The 23375-nt window shown below is 37.6% G+C and overlaps 1 protein-coding gene across 6 annotated transcripts in view; it reads right to left on the reverse strand.

The window, feature by feature from the left end:
• GIGYF2 (GRB10 interacting GYF protein 2) overlaps positions 1–23375 on the reverse strand; it is a 140732-nt gene that overhangs the window by 87819 nt on the left and 29538 nt on the right. For all 6 annotated transcript variants that reach the window (XM_040638951.1, XM_008690335.2, XM_008690332.2 and 3 more), the window contains 3 exons: positions 12947–13076; positions 11962–12057; positions 765–876 (listed from right to left, as the gene is read on the reverse strand). In XM_040638951.1, coding sequence (XP_040494885.1) covers positions 765–876; positions 11962–12057; positions 12947–13076 — 338 coding nt within the window. The remainder of the gene's footprint in view (positions 1–764; positions 877–11961; positions 12058–12946; positions 13077–23375) is intronic.

Below are 23375 nucleotides of genomic sequence, written 5' to 3' on the forward strand. Positions count from 1 at the left end.
ACTCTTGATCATGCCAATCTGGGTGGTGTGGTATGTGGAGACAATGGCATCTGGCTTTATAAATACACAATTTCTCCACTTCTAAAGCACCTCTTCAAAAACTTACAGGATATGTTTAGGCTACTGCTATGATTTAATCACTTTAAGAGGTAAATGCTGAATGTTTATATTACAAAAATCCTTATGTTGCAGAAAATCAATGAACACAAAACGGAGCAGACAGCAAAAGAACAAGTAATATCAAAATAATAATTATTCTTCTGAGACACAAATCTATAAAACTAGAGGTTAAATAAGTGACTGCTTATTATTTTTTGCTCTACCTCTAAAATAGCCCTAGTATTGATGAGACAGCTTTTACTAAAGCGTCCCTCTGGCTGGGGATACTCCTGGCACACCGCCTTATATAGAAACCCTGTGTCATGGAGGCCTGTGGGGACTTCAGTGCTGCTCCAGCAGCCAAAGCACTTCATGGAGCTATGGCAAAGTGCAAGGTTCCCTAGGCATGAGGAATACGGATGAGGTTTTGCCAAAGTTAATTAGGACCATCTAGAATCCTTCACACTCAAGAATTACCCTCCTCTGCTCCAAATCAGGGTGTGTGGAGCAGATGCACTGAGAAATGGTTCAGAAAACAAATATTCAGGACACTTAGTATACAGTTAATGTCAAAGAGCAGTTTTTTAAAAATCAAGTATTAAAATATGTTTAAAGTGACTTCTCTCTCCCTCCGTTATTACGTTTTTTTCCACAGGAAAGCTCACCTCGCCCTCTTGAAGAACTTCGACCTCTAGGAGCCCCCACCACTGTTCCTCCTCCTCCTCGTCCTGTCAATCGCAGGACAGCGGCACTATTTACAGACATGGAAAAGTTTCTCTGCCAAAAAAAAAAGAAAAAAAAGAAAAGAAGGAAAAAATGGATGAAACAGATAAATCTGTGTTGCTCTTCCCCATCTCCCACTTCAACTATAAAATGACATCTCATTACAACAAGCAATAGGAAACCGTAACTACACCACATCTTACGATGATCCAAAACCTGAGTTTACCTGTAAATCTCAAATTAACATTTCAGATCAACAAACACTGACCACCAATGTGTCATACTAGGTTTTGTGAGGAAATATTAAATAATCTCTAAACGCTGTATGTGTCCAGAAGCAGATGGGGTAAATATGTGTTGTAATGGAGAAAACTTGTAAAAGAAGTCCAGCTTGAAAGGATTCTTTAGTGAAAGGTGGAAATGAGATGGTCACAAAGAAGTATGGAATCAAGAGTAGCATGATAAAAAAAAAAAAAAAAGAGTAGCATGATAAGGAGGAAAATAATCATTTTTGCTTCATTCTGCTAACTAATGTGAATTAGCAACTCCAAGTAGTATTTAATAGAATGGCAAGAATCATATATAAATAAGGAAGGGCCAAATAAGAATCTACATAAATAAGACCATCTTAATGGGGAAGGGAAAAGAACGCTTGAAAAAAATAAACAAAACCCCGATCTCTCAGTCATAAGCCCAAACTTGCACCCACAGCCAATCTGGACGGGGTCAAATACAGTTACGACAGTAGTGAGTGGGAAACCTTCAAACATGAAGAAGAAGACACAAGAACACAGGAAGCCTGGTTGCCAAAAATATGTCTAGTTGACACTTCTGGACAAATGGAATACATAGGTCTTAGGAAAAGGTAAAGCAAGAAGCAATTTTTTAAATCTTGAAAATGATTTATAAAATATAAAAATCCTGACTATTTGAAGGAGAAATCTGCAACAGCGTTTTAAACTCAGAGAATGTTGGAATATATGCTTACTCAAATACTTTCTGTACCCTTAGAACCTAACAGACATTTGTGCAAAAATGGAGAGCTGTGGTACAATGAAGAAAATGCAACTTGTACATGGCTGTAGCTAAGGCCCTCCTGGCAGAGGGGCAAGAAGTGAGGCTTAAGAGTTGGATGGAGGGGCAGCTGGGTGGCTCAGTTGGTTAAGCATCCAATTCTTGATTTCAGCTCAGGTCATGATCTCAGGGTCATAAGCAAGACTATGAAGTCCCAAAAGCTAGATTCATATATTCTAACACCGGAAAAACAGAGCTCAGAGCTAACTGCATCATGTATGCCAGGATCCAATGCAATTGAACACATTACCAAAAATGTATAAAACTCAAATGTACCTATCAATAGGATGCAGGGCAACTTGCATATGCTCTTCTACACCCTCACACAATGCAGCTGAAAGTGCAAACTTCTATCATTTCCGGAAGACAGTTTCTCAAAGTATATTTAAATGTCTATACCCTTTGACACAATTCTCTTGTAACACATGTGAAAAATCACAAAAGCAAAAAGATCTTAATCTGCAGAACTATTTGTAAAATCAAAATTGGTAACCACCTAAGTATCAACCAATGAGAGCTAATTTAAAAATCATGGGGCACAACTAATGAATCATCGAGCCTTACATCGGAAACCGGGGATGTACTGTATGGTGACTAACATAATATAATAAAAAATCATTATAAAAAATAAATAAATAAATAAATAAATAAATAAAAATAAAAATCATGGGGCACTTGTGCTACTCTTGATCTTGGGGTCACTAGTTCAAGCTCCACATTGGGCACAGACCTGACTTATTAAAAAAAAAAAAAAACAAGCACATGGCCATCTACATGTGGAATTCAATACAGTTGTTTTAAAAAAAAAATGAGGCAACTCTATTTATTAGGTTGAACCATATGAACTCGCTAATATTCAACCAATTCTGATCCACAAAAACTGCAATAAAGATATAAATCATAGCTGTAGTAAGGAGAACAGAAAGGCCAGACGGCCTAAAACTGAATTGTGGCTCCTTTACTCCACTTCTCTGTGCTTGTTTTCCTCATCTAGATAAAGTGAATAGGAACGATATTTACATCTACATGGGTCGCTGCCAGCACTTAACACATGACATGACAAGTGCTTACAACAGCGTCTGACACATTAAAAGCTAAACAAGTATTTGCTATCATCTCCTCAATAGATGTTTAGGTGAAAACAGTGAAGTGTAGAACTATGTGCACAGCATGCTGCCATTTATGTTTATGTGTGTTTATAGGAATAAATATGTAAGTAGTTGCAGACTTATTAACTACCCCTGGGAAGAAACACAAGAAAATGGAAACAGGGGCTACTCCTGAGGAACAGTAGGTAGGTAGAATTAGGGTGATTCACACAATTGCTTTTCACTATATGTGCATTTTGAATTGTTTATATATATATATATATATATATATATATATATATATATGTATTATCTATTCAAAAATGCATAAAGTAATTTTCTTTGATGTCAAATAAACAAAACACAACAATCTAAATTAGGTAGCAGGTATGTAAAGAGTCATGCTTCTCAAACTGAGAAATATATTCGAGGGAAATGCCAATCCAAAACATTGACTACATGTTTAAGCATCAATTTTGTTTTAAGAAAAGTTTTTTCCAGGATGCCTGGCTGGCTCAGTCAGAGCACATACAACTCTTGGTATCAGGGTTATGAGTTCGAGCCTCACGTTGGGTGTAGAGATTACTTAAATAAATAAACTTTTTTAAAAAATGTTTTTTTTCTTGTTCTACTTTATACATACATGAAAGCACACAGATATATAGAAAGAGCACAAAACTAACTTGCATTTTAAAGATAAAATATCTCCCTTAGGAAACTTAATATATGCAGCAAGAAGCTTTTTTAGGTTATCAGAAATATTCACCTCCCTCATAAGGGTCATGGAGTGAAAAAATATGCAAATTCCTGTCTTCAAATATCTAAACAATCCCTAAAGGGGTTGCCTGGTCAACCAAAGGACAAACATCAAAATGTTTTTTTGTTTGTTTTTCATTAAAGATTTTATTTATTTATTTATTTGACAGAGAGAGAGACAGCCAGCGAGAGAGAGAACACAAGCAGGGGGAGTGGGAGAGGAAGAAGCAGGCTCCCAGTGGAGGAGCCTGACGCAGGGCTCGATCCCAGAACGCTGGGATCACGCCCTGAGCCGAAGGCAGACGCTTAACAACTGCGCCACCCAGGCGCCCCCAAACATCAAAATGTTAATGAATCTTTTGCAGCTTTAAGCACTGCTCTACCTTAGCATTTTTTTTTAAAGATGTATTTGAGAGAGAGAACAGGTACACGTGTGTAAGTGGGGGGAGGGGCAGAGGGAGAGGGAGAGTATCTCAAGAAGATTCCCCGCTGACCACGGAACCAATCTCACCACCCACAAGATCATGACCTAACCCACCATTATAGAGTCCGAGGCTTAACCAACTGAACCACCCAGGTGCCCCTATGCCAGCATATTTTATAAACATAGGATACCAAATAAATGTCAGGAAATCCAAAATGATACACTTTAAATGAGTCCAAAAATGGACACTGATCATCTTCTGTAACTACCATAACCATAGTATCTACCCAGACCATCTTAGCACCTTAAAATAAACCTTTCCATTATAAAAGCAGAATGAAGATTTACCACCTTAGTCATTCCAGAACTACTTTCGTTGTGTAGGTAGAGTGCAAACCTAACTTGACTCTTTTTCAAACTGTTAACCAGCAGCACTTTGCTGAATAATCTTTGATTTTTCAAAAAATTTATTTGGCACTTACTAATACTAATTTCTTAGAAGTGTTACAGGATGTTTCTGGATAAATCAATTACTCATTCTGTTGATTAAAATGTCTATCATGTTTTGGTAACTAGAAGCAAGTCCTCCTCCCTATATGTTAAAAAGCTTTTCTGGCCCATTTACTCTCTAAGAAATCCAAAAAATAATTATAAGAAAAATAAAAAAATTATTAAAAATATGTATAAATACCTTAAAATTGCAAGATAATCACAAAAGATTAAAACTGGTATACCTAGGCATTAAGTGCAATTTAAAAATTTAGAAAACAGGCTAGGATTAGGGTTAGCCCACATAAATCCATACATAAACTAGAAAAAGACTACTATCCAAACAAAAATCAACAAAGAACAAAAAATTAAATATAACTGCAAACATTTGAAAAACTTTTCACTACACTGGGGAAAGAAATGCAAACTAAAACAACAGAAGAACATTTTGCCAAATTTGAGGAGAATTTTTTCAATAAAATTACTCAATGTTGGAAGCGCAGAACAATGCTTAATGTACACCATCACTTGTATAAAAGGGGGAAGACATATTTAATATTTCCTTGGAAAAATATATGATGAACTTCTAACACTTGCTGCCTTCAGGAAAGGGACACTGGCGGCTGAGGGAAGGGATGGGAAAGCAATCTTCTATTACATACTGTTCCGTAAATTTTTATTTTCAAACCACATAATTTATTCCTTATTCAAACAATAAGTAAATAAATCTGAAAATATAAAAATGCTGAACATGGCAGAAGTTAATAGTAAAATGCTGCAGTTATGTCATCAGTGAAAAAAAAGAGATATCCTCATACGAAGCTTCTTGAAAGCAATTTAGTGTATGGAAAATTCGGTTTATTTCTGGACTTCTATTCCACTGACCTATATGTCTATCCTTACACTGCAGTTTTTTGTTTGCTTGCTTCTTTTTTATATACTGCAGTTTTGATCACTTGTAGCTTTGTAGTAGTTCTGGAATCAAGAAGTATGAGTCTCCCAACTTTGTTTTTCAAAATTGTTTTGACTATTTGGGGTGCCTTGCAATTCCATATGAATTTTAGGACCAACTCGTCAATTTCTACCCCAAAAGCCGGGGTTTCAATGGGGACTGCACCAATAGTAGACTGATTAGCCATGTTAAGTCCTCCAAGGAGGAATGAACACTGATGGCTTCTCACTTATTTAGGTCTTCTTTAATTTCTTTCAAAAGTATTCCGTAGTTTTTATGTAAAAGTCTTACATCTCCTTGGTTAAATTTGTTGCTATTTATTATTTTTGATGCTATTATAAATGAAGCTGTTTTCTTAATTCCCTTTGAGGACTGTTATTGTTAGCATATAGAAATACAACCGGGGGGGCGCCTGGGTGGCACAGTGGTTAAAGCGTCTGCCTTCAGCTCAGGGCGTGATCCCGGTGTTCTGGGATCGAGCCCCACATCAGGCTCCTCCACTATGGGCCTGCTTCTTCCTTTCCCACTCCTCCTGCTTGTGTTCCCTCTCTCGCTGGCTGTCTCTATCTCTGTCAAATAAATAAATAAAATCTTTAAAAAAAAAAAAAAAAAGAAATACAACCGATTTTGGGGTGTTGATGCTGTACCCTACAACTGTGCTGAATTCATCTACCAGTGCTATTAGTTTTTTGTGTGTGGGATTTTGTGTTTAGGATCTTCTATATGTAGGATCATGTCACCTGAAAATAGACATAATTTTACTTCTCTTGCTATTTGGATGCCTTTTTTGTCTTTTTCTCGCCTAACTGCTCTGGCTAAAACTTCCAGCACAATGCTGGAATCAGTAGTAAAAGCAGGTAACCTTGTCTTGTTCCCAATTTTAGGGGAAAAGTTTTCAGTCTTCCACAACTGAGAATGATGTTAGCTGTGGGTTTTTCATAAATGTCCTTAATCATAATGATGAAGGTCCCTGAGTTCTCAGTTCACTGAGGTCCCTGAGGTCTCAGTTCACGGAGAATTTTGTCAAGAAAGGTGATGAATTTTGTCAAATACTTTTTCTGTGTCAACTGAGATGATCGAGTGGTTTTTAATTCATTCTATTAAGTGGCTTATTACGATGATTTTCTTATGTTGCACCACCCTTGCATTCTGGGAATAAATCCCACTTGGTCACGGTGTATAGTCCTTTTAATATGCTGTTGGATTCACAGTCTATATTACTATATTTTCACAACTAGAGGTACACAAGGGAAACAGACTGCAATAAAACATACTAAATGTTGGGGCGCAGGGTGGCTCAGTCGTTAAGTGTCTGCCTTTAGCTCAGGGCGTGATCCCGGCGTTCTGGGATCAAGCCCCACATCAGGCTCCTCTGCTGGGAGCCTACTGCTTCCTCTCCCACTCCCCTTGCTTGTGTTCCCTCTCTCGCTGGCTGTCTCTCTGTCAAATAAAATCTTTAAAAAAAAAACAAAAACATACTAAATGTTAACAATTATCTCCATATGATGAGTTTATGGGTGAGATTTTCTCCTTTATGCCTTTCCTTATTTCCTACAATAAATACGAGTATTTTTATCATTTTAAAGATTTATTTATCTCAGAGTCGCCTGGGTGGCTCAGCTGGTTAAATATCTGCCTTTGGCTCAGGTCATGATCCCAGGACCTTGGGATCAAGCCCCACGTCCAGCTCTCTGCTCAGTGGGGAGCCTGCTTCTGCCTGCTGTTCTCCCTGCTTGTGCTCTCTCTGTCACATAAATAAAGTCTTTAAAAAAAAATGTATTTATTTGAGAGAGACAGAGCATGAGTGGGAGGGGCAGAGGGAGAGGGAGAAAGAATCTGAAGCAAACACCACACTGAGTGTGGAGCCCAATGCAGAGCTCGATCCCAGGACCTCGAGATCATAAACTGAACCAAAATCAAGAGTCAACCACTTAAACAACTGTGCAACCCAGGTGCCCGAATATCTTTCATTAAAAACAATATTAAGATTTTATTGATATTAAGGAAAATATAAAGAAGCTGTAAAATCAACGTGAAAGACAGACAATCCAGTAAAACAATGGACAAAGAACATAGGCAAATCAAAAACCATAATGTCAATAAGGATATTAAAAGGTGCTCAAGCTGCTAGTGACTAGTGAAATACAAAAAAACAACGATCACAACCACTGTTTCAGCCAAACTATAAAAACCACAGCTGGAGGGTTGCATAAAAATGAGACCTCTCGTAAGTGGCTGTAAGAGTGCAAAATGGCTTAAATCACTATAGAAACGAATGCAGCAATACCCACATTACGTTACCCATATCTGTGCGTTTAAAAAAACACAAAGAACCAGGGTCCCTGGGTGCCTTAGTTGGTTGAGCCTCTGTCTGCTGGTTTTGGCTCAGGGTTCTGGGATTGAGCCCCATGTTGTGATCTCAGGGTCCTGGGATTGAGCCCCATGTCGGGCTCGGTGTGGGGTCTGCTCAAAATTCTCTGTCTCTCTCCCTCTACCCCTCCTCACAATCGCACATACTCTCGCTCCTTCTCTCTCAAATAAATAAAATATTTAAACACACACACACACACAGAACGAAATCCAACAATTCCAATTTTAAAACACAGGTTCTAAGAATGATTACTGCAGCATAATTTGCAAGAGCAAAATTTCAAAACAACCTAAATATATAACCTCAGGAGACTGGAAAATCTATGGATTTTCTCACATATGGAATACTATACAGCAGGGATGAACAAACTAAAACTATGTGTATCAACATAGATAAATATAAAAATCATTACTGAGGGACACCTGGGTGGCTCACTCAGTTGAGCATCTGCCTGGGGCTCAGGTCATGATCCCCGGGTCCTGGGATGGAGTCCCACATTGGGCTCCTTGCTCAGCGGTGAGCCTGCTTCTCCCTCTGCCTGCCGTTCCCCCTGCTTGTGCACACACATGCTCTGTCTCTCTCTCTCTCTGACAAATAAATAAATTTTTAAAAAATAAAATAAAAATCATTGAAAGAAAAAAGCTGCAGAATAAAAACTACAGTATACCATCTTCAATATAAAATTCGTAACCCTATAATGGCACCTGACTGGCACAGTCGGTAGAGCGAGTGACTCCCCATCTTGGGGTTGTTAATTCAAGCCTCACGGTGGGTGCAGTTACTTAAAAATAAAATCCTTAGGGGCACATGGCTGGCTCAGCCAGTAGAACATGTGACTCTTGATCCCAGGATTGTAGGTTTGAGTCCCACACCTGGTATACAGATTACTCAAAAAAATAAAATCTTTGGGGCGCCTGGGTGGCACAGCGGTTAAGTGTCTGCCTTCGGCTCAGGGCGTGATCCCGGCGTTATGGGATCGAGCCCCACATCAGGCTCCTCCGCTAGGAGCCTGCTTCTTCCTCTCCCACTCCCCCTGCTTGTGTTCCCTCTCTCACTGGCTGTCTCTATCTCTGTCGAATAAATAAATAAAATCGTTAAAAATAATAATAATAAAATAAAATAAAATCTTTTAAAATATTTATAACCCTATAAAATGAAACTTTTATGGCATATGGATACACAAACATGTAATGAAAATATTAAAACACAAATGAGAAAAATAACCCAATTCAAAGTAATCTCTGGGAAGGTAAGAAGGGAGGGATACACCCACAATATGAGAAATCTTATTTCTTAAAACAAAAAACACACTGGGGCGCCTGGGTGGCACAGCGGTTAAGCATCTGCCTTCAGCTCAGGGCATGATCCCGGCGTTGTGGGGTCGAGCCCCACATCAGGCTCCTCTGCTAGGAGCCTGCTTCTTCCTCTCCCACTCCCCCTGCTTGTGTTCCCTCTCTTGCTGGCTGTCTCTATCTCTGTCGAATAAATAAATAAAATCTTAAAAAATAAAAAACACGCATAAATATGTAATAATTTTAAGATTTATATATCTCAATTATAATATACTGGGATTTGTAATAACATTCTCTATACTTGTCTATTTGAAAGACTTCATAGTAAAAATATTTTTAAGAAAAATTAAACCAAAATATTGCCATACATCAAATCTACTTGGAAAAGGAAATTGGCAAATTATGAAAAGGAACTTTTCAGCCATCACTGGAGACAGTACCCTTTCTTTCTCATATGTTTATACTAGTAAATACCTTCTGGCAATAAAAATATCTGCTGATGATTCTAGATGATACTGGGTTTCGTGAAAAAAGACAGAACTAGCCTCATTCAGAAGAAATCATAAACAAAACTGTTTATGACACTATGGCAATGAAAATCACAAGAGATTAGTATCACACCTTTCTTAGAACTTAAAACAGTTGTAATAGAGGTCTTCCAATAAATGTCTCTTTCTTATTAGAGTGATTTCCTCATGCAAAATACGGCAAGAGGGTTGTCGCAAAAAGTAATGATGAAATGTTCTGGAATTAGACAGTTGTGACGGTTATACAACTCACAATTATACAACACACCAAACTGCATACTTTAAAAGACTGAATATTATGACATGAATTATGTCTCAAGGAAGCTGTTTTATAAAACAAAAACAGGGGCGCCTGGGTGGCACAGCGGTTAAGCATCTGCCTTCGGCTCAGGGCGTGATCCCAGCGTTCTGGGATCGAGCCCCACATCAGGCTCCTCCGCTATGAGCCTGCTTCTTCCTCTCCCACTCCCCCTGCTTGTGTTCCCTCTCTCGCTGGTTGTCTCTATTTCTGTCAAATAAATAAATAAAATCTTTAAATAAATAAATAAAAAACAAAACAAGCAATGATGATTCTTCATTTAAAGTGGCATTTCACAGGCGCCTGGGTGGCTCAGTCACTTGAGCGTTGGACTCTCGGTTTCAGCTCAGGTCATGATCTCAGTCATAGGATCGAGCCCCATGCCAGGCTCCGTGCTCAGTGTAGAGTCTGCTTGGGATTCTCTCCCTCTCCCTCTGCCCCTCCCCACTCTCATGCACGTATACTCTCTCCTCTCTTTAAATAAATAAATCTTTAAAAAATAAATGAATCAATAAAGTGGCATTCCAACAGTCCAACAAAGTTCTTATTTATCCATTTTACTACAATTACCGTAAGTTCCTTGAAATCAAAAACTCTTATTTATCTTCGGAAAGAGCACACCATAAATAAAGACAACACAAAATCTACTTTCCAGCCGAAAATCTAACTACGTCACAATATCATAAACAAAAATCAGTGACAGAAGAGCACATTTTTAAGCACATTTTGAGCTGAAGAGCTGTATTTTTTCCCTTAGTGGTAGAATGCATTGGTGAGCATGACCAAGTGGGGTTTATTCCTGGGCTGCAAGGGTAGTTCAATATCTGCAAACCAAAGTGATACACTAATTACTAAAAGAAAGGACAAGAACTATGTGATCATCTCAATAGATGCAAAAAAGCATCTGACAAAGTACAGCATCCTTTCTTGATGAAAACTCTTCACAGTGTAGGGATAGAGGGAACATACCTGAATATCATAAAAGCCATATATGAAAAGCCCACTGCAAGTATCATTCTCAATGATACAAAAGCTCTCAGTTTTTCCCTGGGTCAGGAACACGGCAGGGATGTCCACTATCACCACTGTTGTTCAACATAGTACTAGAAGTCCTAGCCTCGGCAATCAGACAACAAAAAGAAATTAAAGGCATCCAAATCGGCAAAGAAGTTGTCAAACTCTCACTCTTCACAGATGATGTGATATTCTATGTGGAAAACCCAAAAACTCCACCCCAAAACTGCTAGAACTCATACGGGAATTCAGCAAAGTGGCAGTATATAAAATCAATGTGCAGAAATCAGTTGCATCACTATACACTAACAATGAGACAGAAGAAAGAGAAATTAAGGAGCCGATCCCTTTTACAATTGCATCCAAAACCATAAGATACCTAGGAATAAACCTAACCAAAGAGGCAAAGGATCTCTCCCTCTGCGTACCGCTCCCCCTGCTTATGCTCTTTCTCTGTCAAATAAATAAATAAAATCTTTAAAAAAAAAAAAAAAAAAGAATGCATTGGTGAGAATTCAGGTTACCAATTACTTCCGAAAAACTGTATTTTTCTGAAAAGAAGGCCCTACCTCCCAAAAATACTCTCTCTCTACTCAAATAAATTATAAGAATGGTTCCCATTGTCCTTAAGGATCTAGAAACATTTCCTTACCTCTATATAATACTCAAAAAGCTTCAGAACTAAAGCAGAATCTCACCAACTAAGACAGGCATCCACACTTTCAAGTAAACAGAAAGAAGGAAGCAGACCCATGGGGATGGAGGGCTTTAGGGCCTAAATAGTAACTTCCTATTTTCATGACTCGGTGGAAAGGAACAAGGTTTTGACCTAAGGCTCAAAGCTAGGCACAAACCTGTTCTTCTTCTGTAAAGGGTACAAGAGCCAACGGAGGCAGAGGCTCCTCCTGTAGGATAGGCAGAAATTCTTTATCCAGTAGGTCTGAAGGTATCTGTATGAACAAACACATGACCATGAAATTAATGCTATCCCTCCAATTACAAAAATTATAAAACAAGAAAAAATACTCTTTTGTCTATATCTTGGTGATTATTATAAACATAAAGTAAAGCTTATTCAACCACCATTACCTTCAGTAGTACCTACATATTCTGAGGGTCAAATATTAAAAACCCCCGTCACCTTCCTCTTCCTCCCATCAGACCACCACTTTCAGATTTGACATACAGCACGACCTCTGGTATTACAGAGTACAGAGCGGAAGAGTAAAAATCCTCACGTTTAACTCAAGGCTCAAGGTACTAAAGAGAGCTTCACAAACAATTTCACCTGTCCTTAGCAACCATCATTAAAATTTGAGATCCCCAATCCATTAATAAAAGTAAAAACAAAGTATATTTTAAAAATAGAAAATGTTACCGCTCACTAGTCAGACAGTAAGTGTACTTTACACTGTTTGGGCTTTGATCATTTATAAGTAACACAAATGTGATGTATTTTAAGATGGTCTCTCAACTAAAAATTCTATATATTTAATACAAAAAGGGAAAGAAGAAGAGAAAATTCCTCACTCCTAACTTCTAACTGAAAAGAGGTACAATAATGAGAAGAAATTCTTCCTTTCTCAGCCATCAAAGTGGGATAGAAATGGACATGAAGGCAAAGTGCTGAATATTGTTTCCATGAAGCTTTTTAACTCCTGTAACAAAATCTTACATCTTCTCTAAAAAATACAGAGCTCCTTACACTTAGAAGAGTCTCTGTCAACAACTGCAGGTTTCAAAGCAGGAAAAAAAAGAAAAACCATGGGTACTTCATCTATCAATACATCACTGTACATACCTTGAAATCTCATTCATAATTCTGAACTTTTTTCTTACCTTGTTATCTTTAAGGAAAAGTGCTAACATTTCTTCTCGACCATAACGATAGTCTGCTAATTTATACTTCGGCAAAGCTGGAGAAAGAGGAGGGGACGTGATACTCCCACCACTGGACAGAGCTCGGAGCCTAGAACAGGAGAGACATAAAATATAAAAATGAAGTGTCAAATATTCTGGCACTAAGAACTTCTATTTTTAAATACCATGAAAGCGTTCATTTTAGTTTCTTAAAACAACAGAAAGAAATCCCATTTCCTCAAGGTATCCAAGATTTTAGCTTTAATACAACGTGTTGTCACAGCACATTAAGAGAGCAGTTCATTTAGAAATAACCAGATGATCATGTGGCAACTCCTTACTTAAAAGGTTATCATGGCATGTCCCTGAGAAGTCTAGGGGTAAAGAGGTGACACTTTTTCAAAATCATAAAAGGAACATGATTAAAACAGTGAAATATCACCTTATACCTATTAGATTACTAAGAATTAATAAATCTGACAATACCAATTAATAAACCTGGAATACCAGTTGTTGGTAAGGATGTAAAACAATGGAAATTTTCAAGTAATATCTATGGGATTACAACGGAACCACCATTTCAAAGAATGATCTGCTCACGCTTAATAAAACATTAATATGTTAAATAAAAAAATATGCTATACAAAAGAAAAAGCAAAACATAGCTTATAAAAAAGATATATATGTAAACCTGCAAATTTATACTGTTTAAGAACACATATAAAATGTAGCAAAAGTATAAAAACAAACATGAATTGACTAATACAAAATTCAAGATAAGGTTCTATCTGCAAAGGGAAGGAGAGTATAAAGGCTGTTTTAATTATACCTGCAATGATTAATTTTCTCATCCATGCTGTAATGTTCGTTACAATTTTATACTTTCACATTCCTATTTTTTTCATGATTCATTTTTACTGAAAGCAATTAATGATCAGCGTAATGAATTTGAAAATTCAGTGAAGAGTTAAAATACAAGAAAAAAAATTTTAAGCCATATTTACTTCTAGGAAAAAATAAAAATATACTCCAAGAGGAATGGAACTGGGGAAAGAGGAACATTTGTAAGATGCTTTTATTTAGAGAAAAAAAAAAGGTGGGTGAACCTCAGCAAAAAATGGGAATAAGATCCCAATGCAGCACTGTGTCAAACAGCAAGTGGCAAAACTACATCAGCAGTAGCTCATTATTTGAGGACTGCCTGAAGTTCTATAAAGTAATTAAGTATCAAAGGTAAAAGGGACCAAAGTACTTTACTTCAGTAGTTTAGCCTAAAGGACAATTCAACAGAAACATTAAAATATATTCCCCAAATTGCTAAGCTTTACTCACATAAGCAAAAAAAGGAATGATCTACAAATTTAAAAAAATACGAAGGAAAGCAGAACATTACTTGCATATTATTCAAAAACTATATATGCATAAGTATAAAAATGTTTACATGTACAATGTAATACCAAAAACAAAGGGGGGGGGGGACATATTAGCAAACTTGAGACAGTTAGGGTCTTTTTTCAATGTTTCTACCTTCTCTACTTTTTTTCAACATTTTATTTATGGACAATTTTGAACACATATATACGTTTGTGTGTGTGTGTGTGTGTGTGTGTGTGTATTTATAAATGGTTCAAAGAGTACCAAAAATTACATGACAAACTCCCACAGACCACTCACCCAGCCCCCAAATCAATAACCCGTGGCCAACCCTGCTCCTCCTACCACTCCATCTAACCCTCCTGATACTATTTTGAAGGAAATAATACGTGTTCAAAGATTTTTTTGAAGGAAATTGTTTTCAAGATTTGGGGGGGAAATTTTTGAAGGGAAGTTTTTTCATCAGTAAGTACTTCGGAATGTGCTCTCCAAAAGGATTTTTTCTAGTCTGGATTTTGCTGATTTTTATCTCTGTGATACAGCTTAACACATTTCGTATACATTGGTGACTGGATGTAAAGACCTGATCAGCTTTGGAAAGACCCCTTCCATGTAGTGGTATGTTATGCCATCAGGAAGCACATACTGCCTGGTTGGTTTTGAGAGTCTAGCAGTCCCTGATGACCAATGCCTAGGTCCCTAAGTTCATTCACTAAGGTTACAAAGTGACTTTATTCTATCATTCCTTCTTTATTTATTAGCTGGAGTATTTCTACAAGGAGAAACTTCTCTCTTACACTATTTGATATTGTTACCCAATAGTATAGTTCATATAAAGGGGGAAAAAAGTCTTCTTGTAATGACTTTTCAAAATAGAGACTTAATTCACTAGCATCTTCCAATGGTAACAAATTATTTTTAAGGTATGTCACTGCAATTATTCTTAAGAATATTCAAATTCTCATTTTTTAAGTAGGCTGCACACCTAATGCAGGGCTTGAATTCACGACCCTGAGATCCAGAGTTGCATGCTCCACTGACTGAGCCAGCCAGGTACCCCTTAAATTGTCTCATCTTTGACCAGTGGGAGACTCTTCAGGTGGGCTCCTAAATCCTTCTGACACAACCCGAGCAGTCTTTAACAGCTTCTTTTTTATCTGGTATGTCAATATGTTCCTGGCATAGCTTGTATTATTTCTTGCCTCAGACCTAGAATCAACCATTTCTCCAAAGAGCCTGATTCTCTTTAATGCATATTTTTTTTTTTAAAGATTTTATTTATTTATTTGACAGAGATAGAGACAGCCAGTGAGAGAGGGAACACAAGCAGGGGGAGTGGGAGAGGAAGAAGCAGGCTCACAGCAGAGGAGCCTGATGTGGGGCTCGATCCCAGATCGCCGGGATCACGCCCTGAGCCGAAGGCAGACGCTTAACCGCTGTGCCACCCAGGCGCCCCTCTCTTTAATGCATATTAAAAGTGCAATCTGGGTGCTAGGAGTGCTTATTGCTACTAGGCTGGTCTGTTGTTTTCTTTCCAATCATTCTTAGACTTAGAGGTCATTTAGTCCAACTCCTCTAAGACAGGTTGGAACAACAAGGTAAGAAAACAATATGCACATGAAGAAGTGCTCCAACCACTGCTGAAGGACCTTCCAGGAAACTGCTTTCCATCAAATTCAGGTAAAGTTGGGCTTTTTCCTTAAAGAGTGGAATTAATATCAACTGAGAAGTGAGTTGGGAATTTTACACATGAATTACCTCACTTCATTTCATTTCAGCTTCACAACCACCCCCATAACAGACGAGAGTTAAACAAATTGTCCACACTCACAGCCAGCAAAACAAAGGCTCAAACCTAGGTTTTCATGACTAAAAAGATCAAAACCCCAAAATTTTATTTAAAATACGCAAGGTTTGGGACACCTGAGTGGCTCAGTCAGTTAAGTGTCTGCCTTTGGCTCAGGTCATGATCCCAGGGTCCTGGGATCGAACCCCCGATAGGGTTCCCTGCTCAGCGGGGAGCCTGATCCTCCCTCTGCCTGCCGCTCCCTCTGCCTGTGCTCTCTCTCAAATAAATAAAATCTTAAATAAATAGATAGATAAATTAAATAAATAAACAAACAAACAAACAAATAAATAAATAAAATAGGCAGGGTGTATTTTGTCAAACGTTATTTTAGGGGTGCCTAAGTGGCTCAGTCAATTGAGGATCCAACTCTTGATTTCGGCTCAAGTCATGATCTCAGGGTCGTGGGATGGAGCCCCGTGCCAAGCTCCATGCTTAGCCCGGAGTCTGCTTGATGTTCTCGCTCTCCCTCTCCCTTTGCCCCACCCCCAACTCATGTGCTCTCTTAAATAATAAAATCTTTAAAAAAAAAAAAAAAAAGAGGTTATATGGGCACCTGCGGCCAAGCTTGCAGCTGCTTGCCTGCTGATCCCGCGCTAGGATCGATCCACATCAGGCTTCGCTAGAGCTGCTTCTTCACTCCTGCTTGGTTCCCGCTGGCTGTCTCTATCTCTGCCGAATAAATAAATAACATCTTTAAAAAAAAAAAAAAGAAAAAAGTATCTTCTTTTTTAAAGATTTTTATTTATTCATTCGATAATAAATAAAATCTTTAAAAAAAAAAGAAAAAAAAGTATCTTTTTTTTTTTAAAGATTTTTATTTATTCATTCGACAGAGAGAGAGAGACAGCCAGCGAGAGAGGGAACACAAGCAGGGGGAGTGGGAGAGGAAGAAGCAGGCTCCTAGCGGAAGAGCCTGATGTGGGGCTCAATCCCACAACGCCGGGATCACGCCCTGAGCTGAAGGCAGACGCCCAACCGCTGTGCCACCCAGGCGCCCCCCCCCTTTTTTTTTTTTAAAGATTTTTATTTTCAAGTATCTTTCTTATACTAAACCAATACGTTAACCAATAGTTCCTTCCACTAGAGGGCACACCTAGGTGCCCTTTCAAGTGAAAATCATTCCAGGTCTGGCAAATAGTCAAAATGTCTCTTTAGAGACTTTCCTTTTCCTGGCCCAACATTACTAATTTCTTCATCTGCTCCTCACAAGGTTTCAAATCCACTCACCACCCTGGTTCCCTTCCAATGGACCCCACCCCCACCACCCAAGGACTGAATGTCCAATGTCGAGGACCGAGTATTTCTTATAAGCACCAGATCTATTAAGAGTAACATAACCAGAGTGCATTTTCAAGAGATTCCTCCAGCTGTGAAGAGAACAGACCAAGGCAAATTAAGTAATTCAAACTAAGATAGTAGCCTGAATACACAGAACTGTGCTCTACTCAATAATCAGTAAATCCTGTTCCAAGTCCCTCTCCACCTACAGATATTTCTAAAAGCTAAAAACATACCTGGGTAATATCCCTCCCTAAAAACCCACCAGTGATCTTTAACCTCTCTTGAATCTGGCTCCACACAACCCTCTCTTCTAGAAATTTAATTCCCCCCTATTTGATTTCCCTTCAGTCTCTAAACATATCTAACAGTGATTTGTTTAAAACCCCTTTAATGTAGCATACCCCTAGCTATGCACCACTGCTCATCTTTCGAAACTCTTCATTTCAGAAACATCTCCACATCCATACTTCCGGTCACTTCAAAACCCAGCACAAAAAAGAAACAAAAAAACAACACTGGCATAATCTGGCTTCTCCCCTACAACTCCACTGCTCCAGTAAAGTTCATCAATAACCTCACACAGATCCAAGGGACAATTTCCTATCTTTGTCACCTTCTTACTGGTCATACTGAGATCTGTTTAACACAAGAGGCCCAGTTCTAATATGAGTAGTAACCGACAGGTAGCATTAGAGGACCTTCTAAAACCCCATGATACCCAAAAATCTACACTTATTATTGTCCCAAATCCAAACAACTTCAGCTTATGAAAGCAATGTGGAGTGTCAATGTAGATATCTGAAGGTGTAGGAGTCAAAAAACATTTCTTGGTAAGCTCCTGATTCTCAACTCCAGCTCTGACCTCTTCCCTGAAGTTTAAGGCTTCCACATAAACTAACTTAGAGCCTCTCAGCTTTAGCTTTAACATGCACTAAATCCTACTCATCAGCTTATTCATCCCAACCCCCTTCATCACAAGACGGGTAAGGACACCACCACCTACTCAACCACTGGATTAAGAGTCTGGGAAATCATCCTTTACTCCTCACCTTCTACCATCTCCCATACCCAATTACCACATCCTACCAGTTTTAGATCCTAAATCTCTCGAGCCATCCCGTGGATCAACTAACCCATTATTGTCCACACTTTACTTTCTTACCTAGATTGCTACAACAGCATCCTAAATGATATAACTAGTCATTGTTCATCCTCCACACTACTACAAATATATTTCAAATGCAAACCTGAATAAATTTGTTCCCTGATTAGCAACTTTTCACTGGCACACAACGATCAAATAAAATCCAGAGCTTCTCAACATAGAAAGGCTGCCTCCAAGCTCATCTCTCCCACACTTCATGGTATAGTAAAGACAATGTCTCAGAATTCCTCACTTAAACTTGCTGTTTCCTACCCCCTTGTCTTTACACATGCCTTTTCTGCTACCAGGAAAACTTTACTTTTTCAAACCATTTTCATTTGTGGGGCAGGGAAGACTACCACGTCCTTCAACCTTGTTGTCTCAGCATTTAACACAAGACATGAACACAGGAGGCACGTGAGAAATGTCTTCTAAACGAATCTTAATTTTCTCTTCTAAAAGTCCTCCCAGGGCGCCTGGGAGGCTCAGTCCATTAAGTGTCTGCCTTCGGCTCAGGTCATGATCCCAGGGTCCTGGGATCAAGCCCCACATTAGGATCCCTGCAGCAGGGCAGTTTGCTTCTCCCTCTCCGTCTGCCCCTGCATGAGTTTTATCACTTTCTCTCAAATAAATAAAAATAAAATAAATTATTTTTAAAAAATAATAAAATACACCCCTGGATAATATCAAATTACTTATCCCTTCAGACTGCACAGATGTCTTTCAAGCTTTTTGAAAACTGGGACGATTAATGCATCCCATTCTCCAGAATTTCTCTCATTTTCTCTACAACCCCACAAAGATGATACCTAGTAACCCAGCAATGTCAGGTTTTCCTTCTTTGCCCTAATTTCCCCCCACCGCCATGAGACTTGAATGCCTTCATCCAACATTTACTAAGTGCCTATGTTCGGTACACTAGGGTAAACAATGGGCTTACCAAAATACAGTGTCTTTCTTATGTTCTTTTCTGAGTAAGGAAGGTAAATACAGAGACACAGCACAGAGATGTAACTACTTTAACACAGGTATAAACAAAGCGCTTTGGGGGAAACAAGTGCCTCACTTTCTTGCAAGGAAAGACCTGGGAAAACTTAACCTTAAGACCATGGAGATGAGAGAGAAGAAAACCTAAAGGAGATTCCTTGGCTCCTTCTCCATAAAGCCAGGTAACTATCTGCAATTATTCCCCCTATGATAAATTCCTTTATCATCTACATTTAGCTATTTACAATCCTCAAAGTTAAAAATAAATAATGACTTTTTTTTTAAAACGTCTTTAAGTATACATACAAACATTTGCAGAAAAAAAAAAAAAATAGGAGGATACAAACCAAAATGTTAGCAATGGTTCTTTGGATGGTAGGATTAAGGATAACTTAAGATATTTTCTTTTTCCTTTCGTACTACCATTTCCTCCAAGGTTTTCTGGAGTAAGCTTGAATTACTTTGTTACTGAAACAAACGAAAAATTCCAAAAAATCCAAAAAACCTAAATCTACCAGACTTAAAACAAAAAAAAATTTTTTTTTTCTTAAGGTAGTACTTAGCGTTTTTTTCAAGGGTGAAGTAAACAGGCAGGGGATGGTAATTAAATTCACACAACCCTTCTGGTGGTCAATCTGTCCACACATCATCCAAAACCTTAAAACTGTAATTTTTGATTTAATAATTCCACTTCCAAGGAATTATTCCAAGGAATTATTCCAAAATAAATAATCACCAATACCAACAAAACTGTTCAAGGATGTATACACATATTTATAATAGCAAAACATTAAAATCAACTTTACTTTCCAACAACTGATTCACTCATTGAACAAATATTTATTGAGTACCTACTATAATGTAGGCACTGGAGATAACAGTAGTGAACAAACTGTACAAAAATTGAGACCAAAGTAACTGCCCTCATTGGAGCTCACAGTCTAGTGGGAGCTGGAGGATAGGATATAAATGATAAAGAGAGTAAGTGAGTAAAATAGTTGCCATGTTCTATCTGGATACAGACCATTAAGAAAAAATTAAGCAGAGAAGGGACATAGGAAATAAGGGGAAAGTATTATATATAGATGGTCAGGAGAGGTCTAAGGTGGTAACATTTGAGTAAAGACTATTGTTTTATTCCTAGAAACTATCTACTCCTCCATTAAATCTATCACACCTTTTTAAATTGTTTGGTGATTATATAATACATATCTTTATTCTAAATATAGAGATAAGCTAAGACCTAATGATTCCACAGACCTACCTTAAAAAGTCCATGTATATGGTCATTCATGGTCTGTCTCTATCACAATTTTCAACATTCTCCCATCTTCACTACTTTCCCAAGTACCAGTAAATCTGTTCATTTCATCCATCTCTTATTGAACATCTATGTTTTACATCATAATAAAAATAATGATCTTAGTAAACAGAATAAAGCATCACTAAATTAGTTTCTGCATGGTTCAGAGTTACACACTGATGGAATGCAATCACTCTAAATTTTGATTCTCAAGTATTCCAGACAGAGCTCCTTACACCTCAAGTTACACAATGAATGTAATGTTACATGCAGAGAAACACAGCAGCAGTTTCTATTCACATGCAGCTTCTAGCTCAGGGTTACCTGAGTTACTTAAGGGTCTCATATATTCCCTCTGCCAGAAAAAATTTTGATAGATGTTACCAAAAAGGCAGTGTGCCTACTTAGACCTCCACTCCTCAGTTTAAAAGTGTTAGGAGATGACTAAGGGAAGGATCCTAAGCTCTAATAATGCCTACAGGGTAACAATCATGTAAAGCTGTTTAAGCATGGGACTGGTAACTGTTCTCTACTAAAGTTACTTCAATTCAAATTTTGTATAAAACCTGGGCTGATCAAACAAAACTTCAGAGTACCAATGGAAAAATGTGTACAGTGCTAGTGATACACTGGGTCAGCGACACACTTAAGTGACTTTGGGAACCCATGGTTTAGGGCAGGGGCCAAAAAACTTTTCTCTGTAGAAGGCCAGAGAGTAAATATGTAAGCTTTTTGAGCCAGATGGCCTCTGCTGTAACTACTCAACCTTACCACTATAGTATAAAAGCAGCCAGATACTATGGAAACAAATGGGTGTGGCTATATTCCAATAAAATTTACTCATAAAAACTTAACAGTTCCATAGGCCATAGTTTGTCAATCCAAGGTATAGAGCATCAAGCTAAATGTGTACTGACTCTAGAACATCTCCAGCAGTTTTTTCTTTTGTTTAGGCTAAATTCCTAGTGTTGTCTCTTTTTCTAAAAAAGGCTGGGAGACAACTTCCTTAAGTAAGCTGACAAGTTTAATCATGTTTTTACAAAGAAAGAAAGTGTGTAAATACAAAAGAGAAGCAGTTAAAAATTCTAGATAAAGGCACAAAATGGCTTACAAAGTGAGCTATATGGATTTAAACCCACCTGATAAAGAAAGTCAATAAAATGTGAATAAAGATTTAGCTACAAGAATGTTCATCAAAAATATTTTTATAATAATGAAAAACTGAAAACAGCCTATATATGCTACATCTAGAAGACTACTTAAATAAATGATGGTACATCATACAATGCAACCATTTAAGATAACAGAAAACATTTATTGATTTAAAAAAAAGATACTTTTGATGTGGTTTTTTTTAAAAAGCAGGTTACAAAGCTGAATGTACAGTATGATCCCGTTTTTGTGAAAGTAAATGTACACATACACAAATAAGCATACATAAAACCACCTGAAGAGATGAACTAACCTATTTACAGTGATTATATCATGGATGGTAAAATTATAGTGATTATATCTTCCTCTGGCTTACTTGTAATCTCTAATTTCTTTAGAAACATATATTGATATGGTAATAAAATTATTTCTAAAATACAAACTAAGAACTAAAACAGGTACAGCATTACTTAGGTCAACATTTCCAAAATAAATTCTCAAAGTAGAGAAGCTGCATCAGTTCTTAGAACTTCAAGTAGTGATTTCTCCTCAGTCTCCAAATGCTAGCTACAAGGGCCAAGAAAAGTTAGGAATTACATATAAAAAGAAATGCATAAAATAAGTTAATAAGTGTCTTCAAACAGAGTGTTACTACAGAAGTCTGCATCATTTTTCACCTAAACAATCAAGAATGTTTAAGACATCATTCCCATTTATCTACTTTATATACTGGCTCTGGCTCAAGATTTGAACAGAAAAAGCAACTATTCATGCCACTGATGAGAGGATCTTCAATCACCAACATTGGGGGGAAAGGAAGAAGAGGGGGGAAAAGTCACACTACAATGTGATGGATCTCAAAATTCCATGAGAATTCCATATTCAGGGTCCAAACACATCTGTAAGAGACTCAAAGGTCAATTAATTGTTATTATGGCAAATGCTATCCCAATCTTAGATGAGCTGCAGCTAATAGCCAGTGTAATTCTGGACCACCTGCCTAGCCCATCAATAAAATAAAATTCAAATAATAATTCAATAAAAACTATGTTTTCAAATAAGTCTATGAATAGCGCACTCACAAAACAGCATTGTAGAGCAGAAAACATATACAGATAAAAACGTTACAATTATATGTAAAATTTTATATGCACCTATACAAGGGCTCGAAAGAAAAAACAAATAATCTGCTAGGGTGGTGGGACTGCAGAGAGTCCATTATCATTACATAACCGTTATCAGGGCAAAACCAGGCCAAGAAAATCCCATTATCATTACAAAGCCAACCAAGAAAGTTTTTTTAAATATAGAATGCAGT

Source organism: Ursus maritimus, unplaced genomic scaffold, assembly GCF_017311325.1.
Source record: "Ursus maritimus isolate PB19 unplaced genomic scaffold, ASM1731132v1 scaffold_1, whole genome shotgun sequence".
Classification (NCBI taxonomy): Eukaryota; Metazoa; Chordata; class Mammalia; order Carnivora; family Ursidae; genus Ursus; species Ursus maritimus.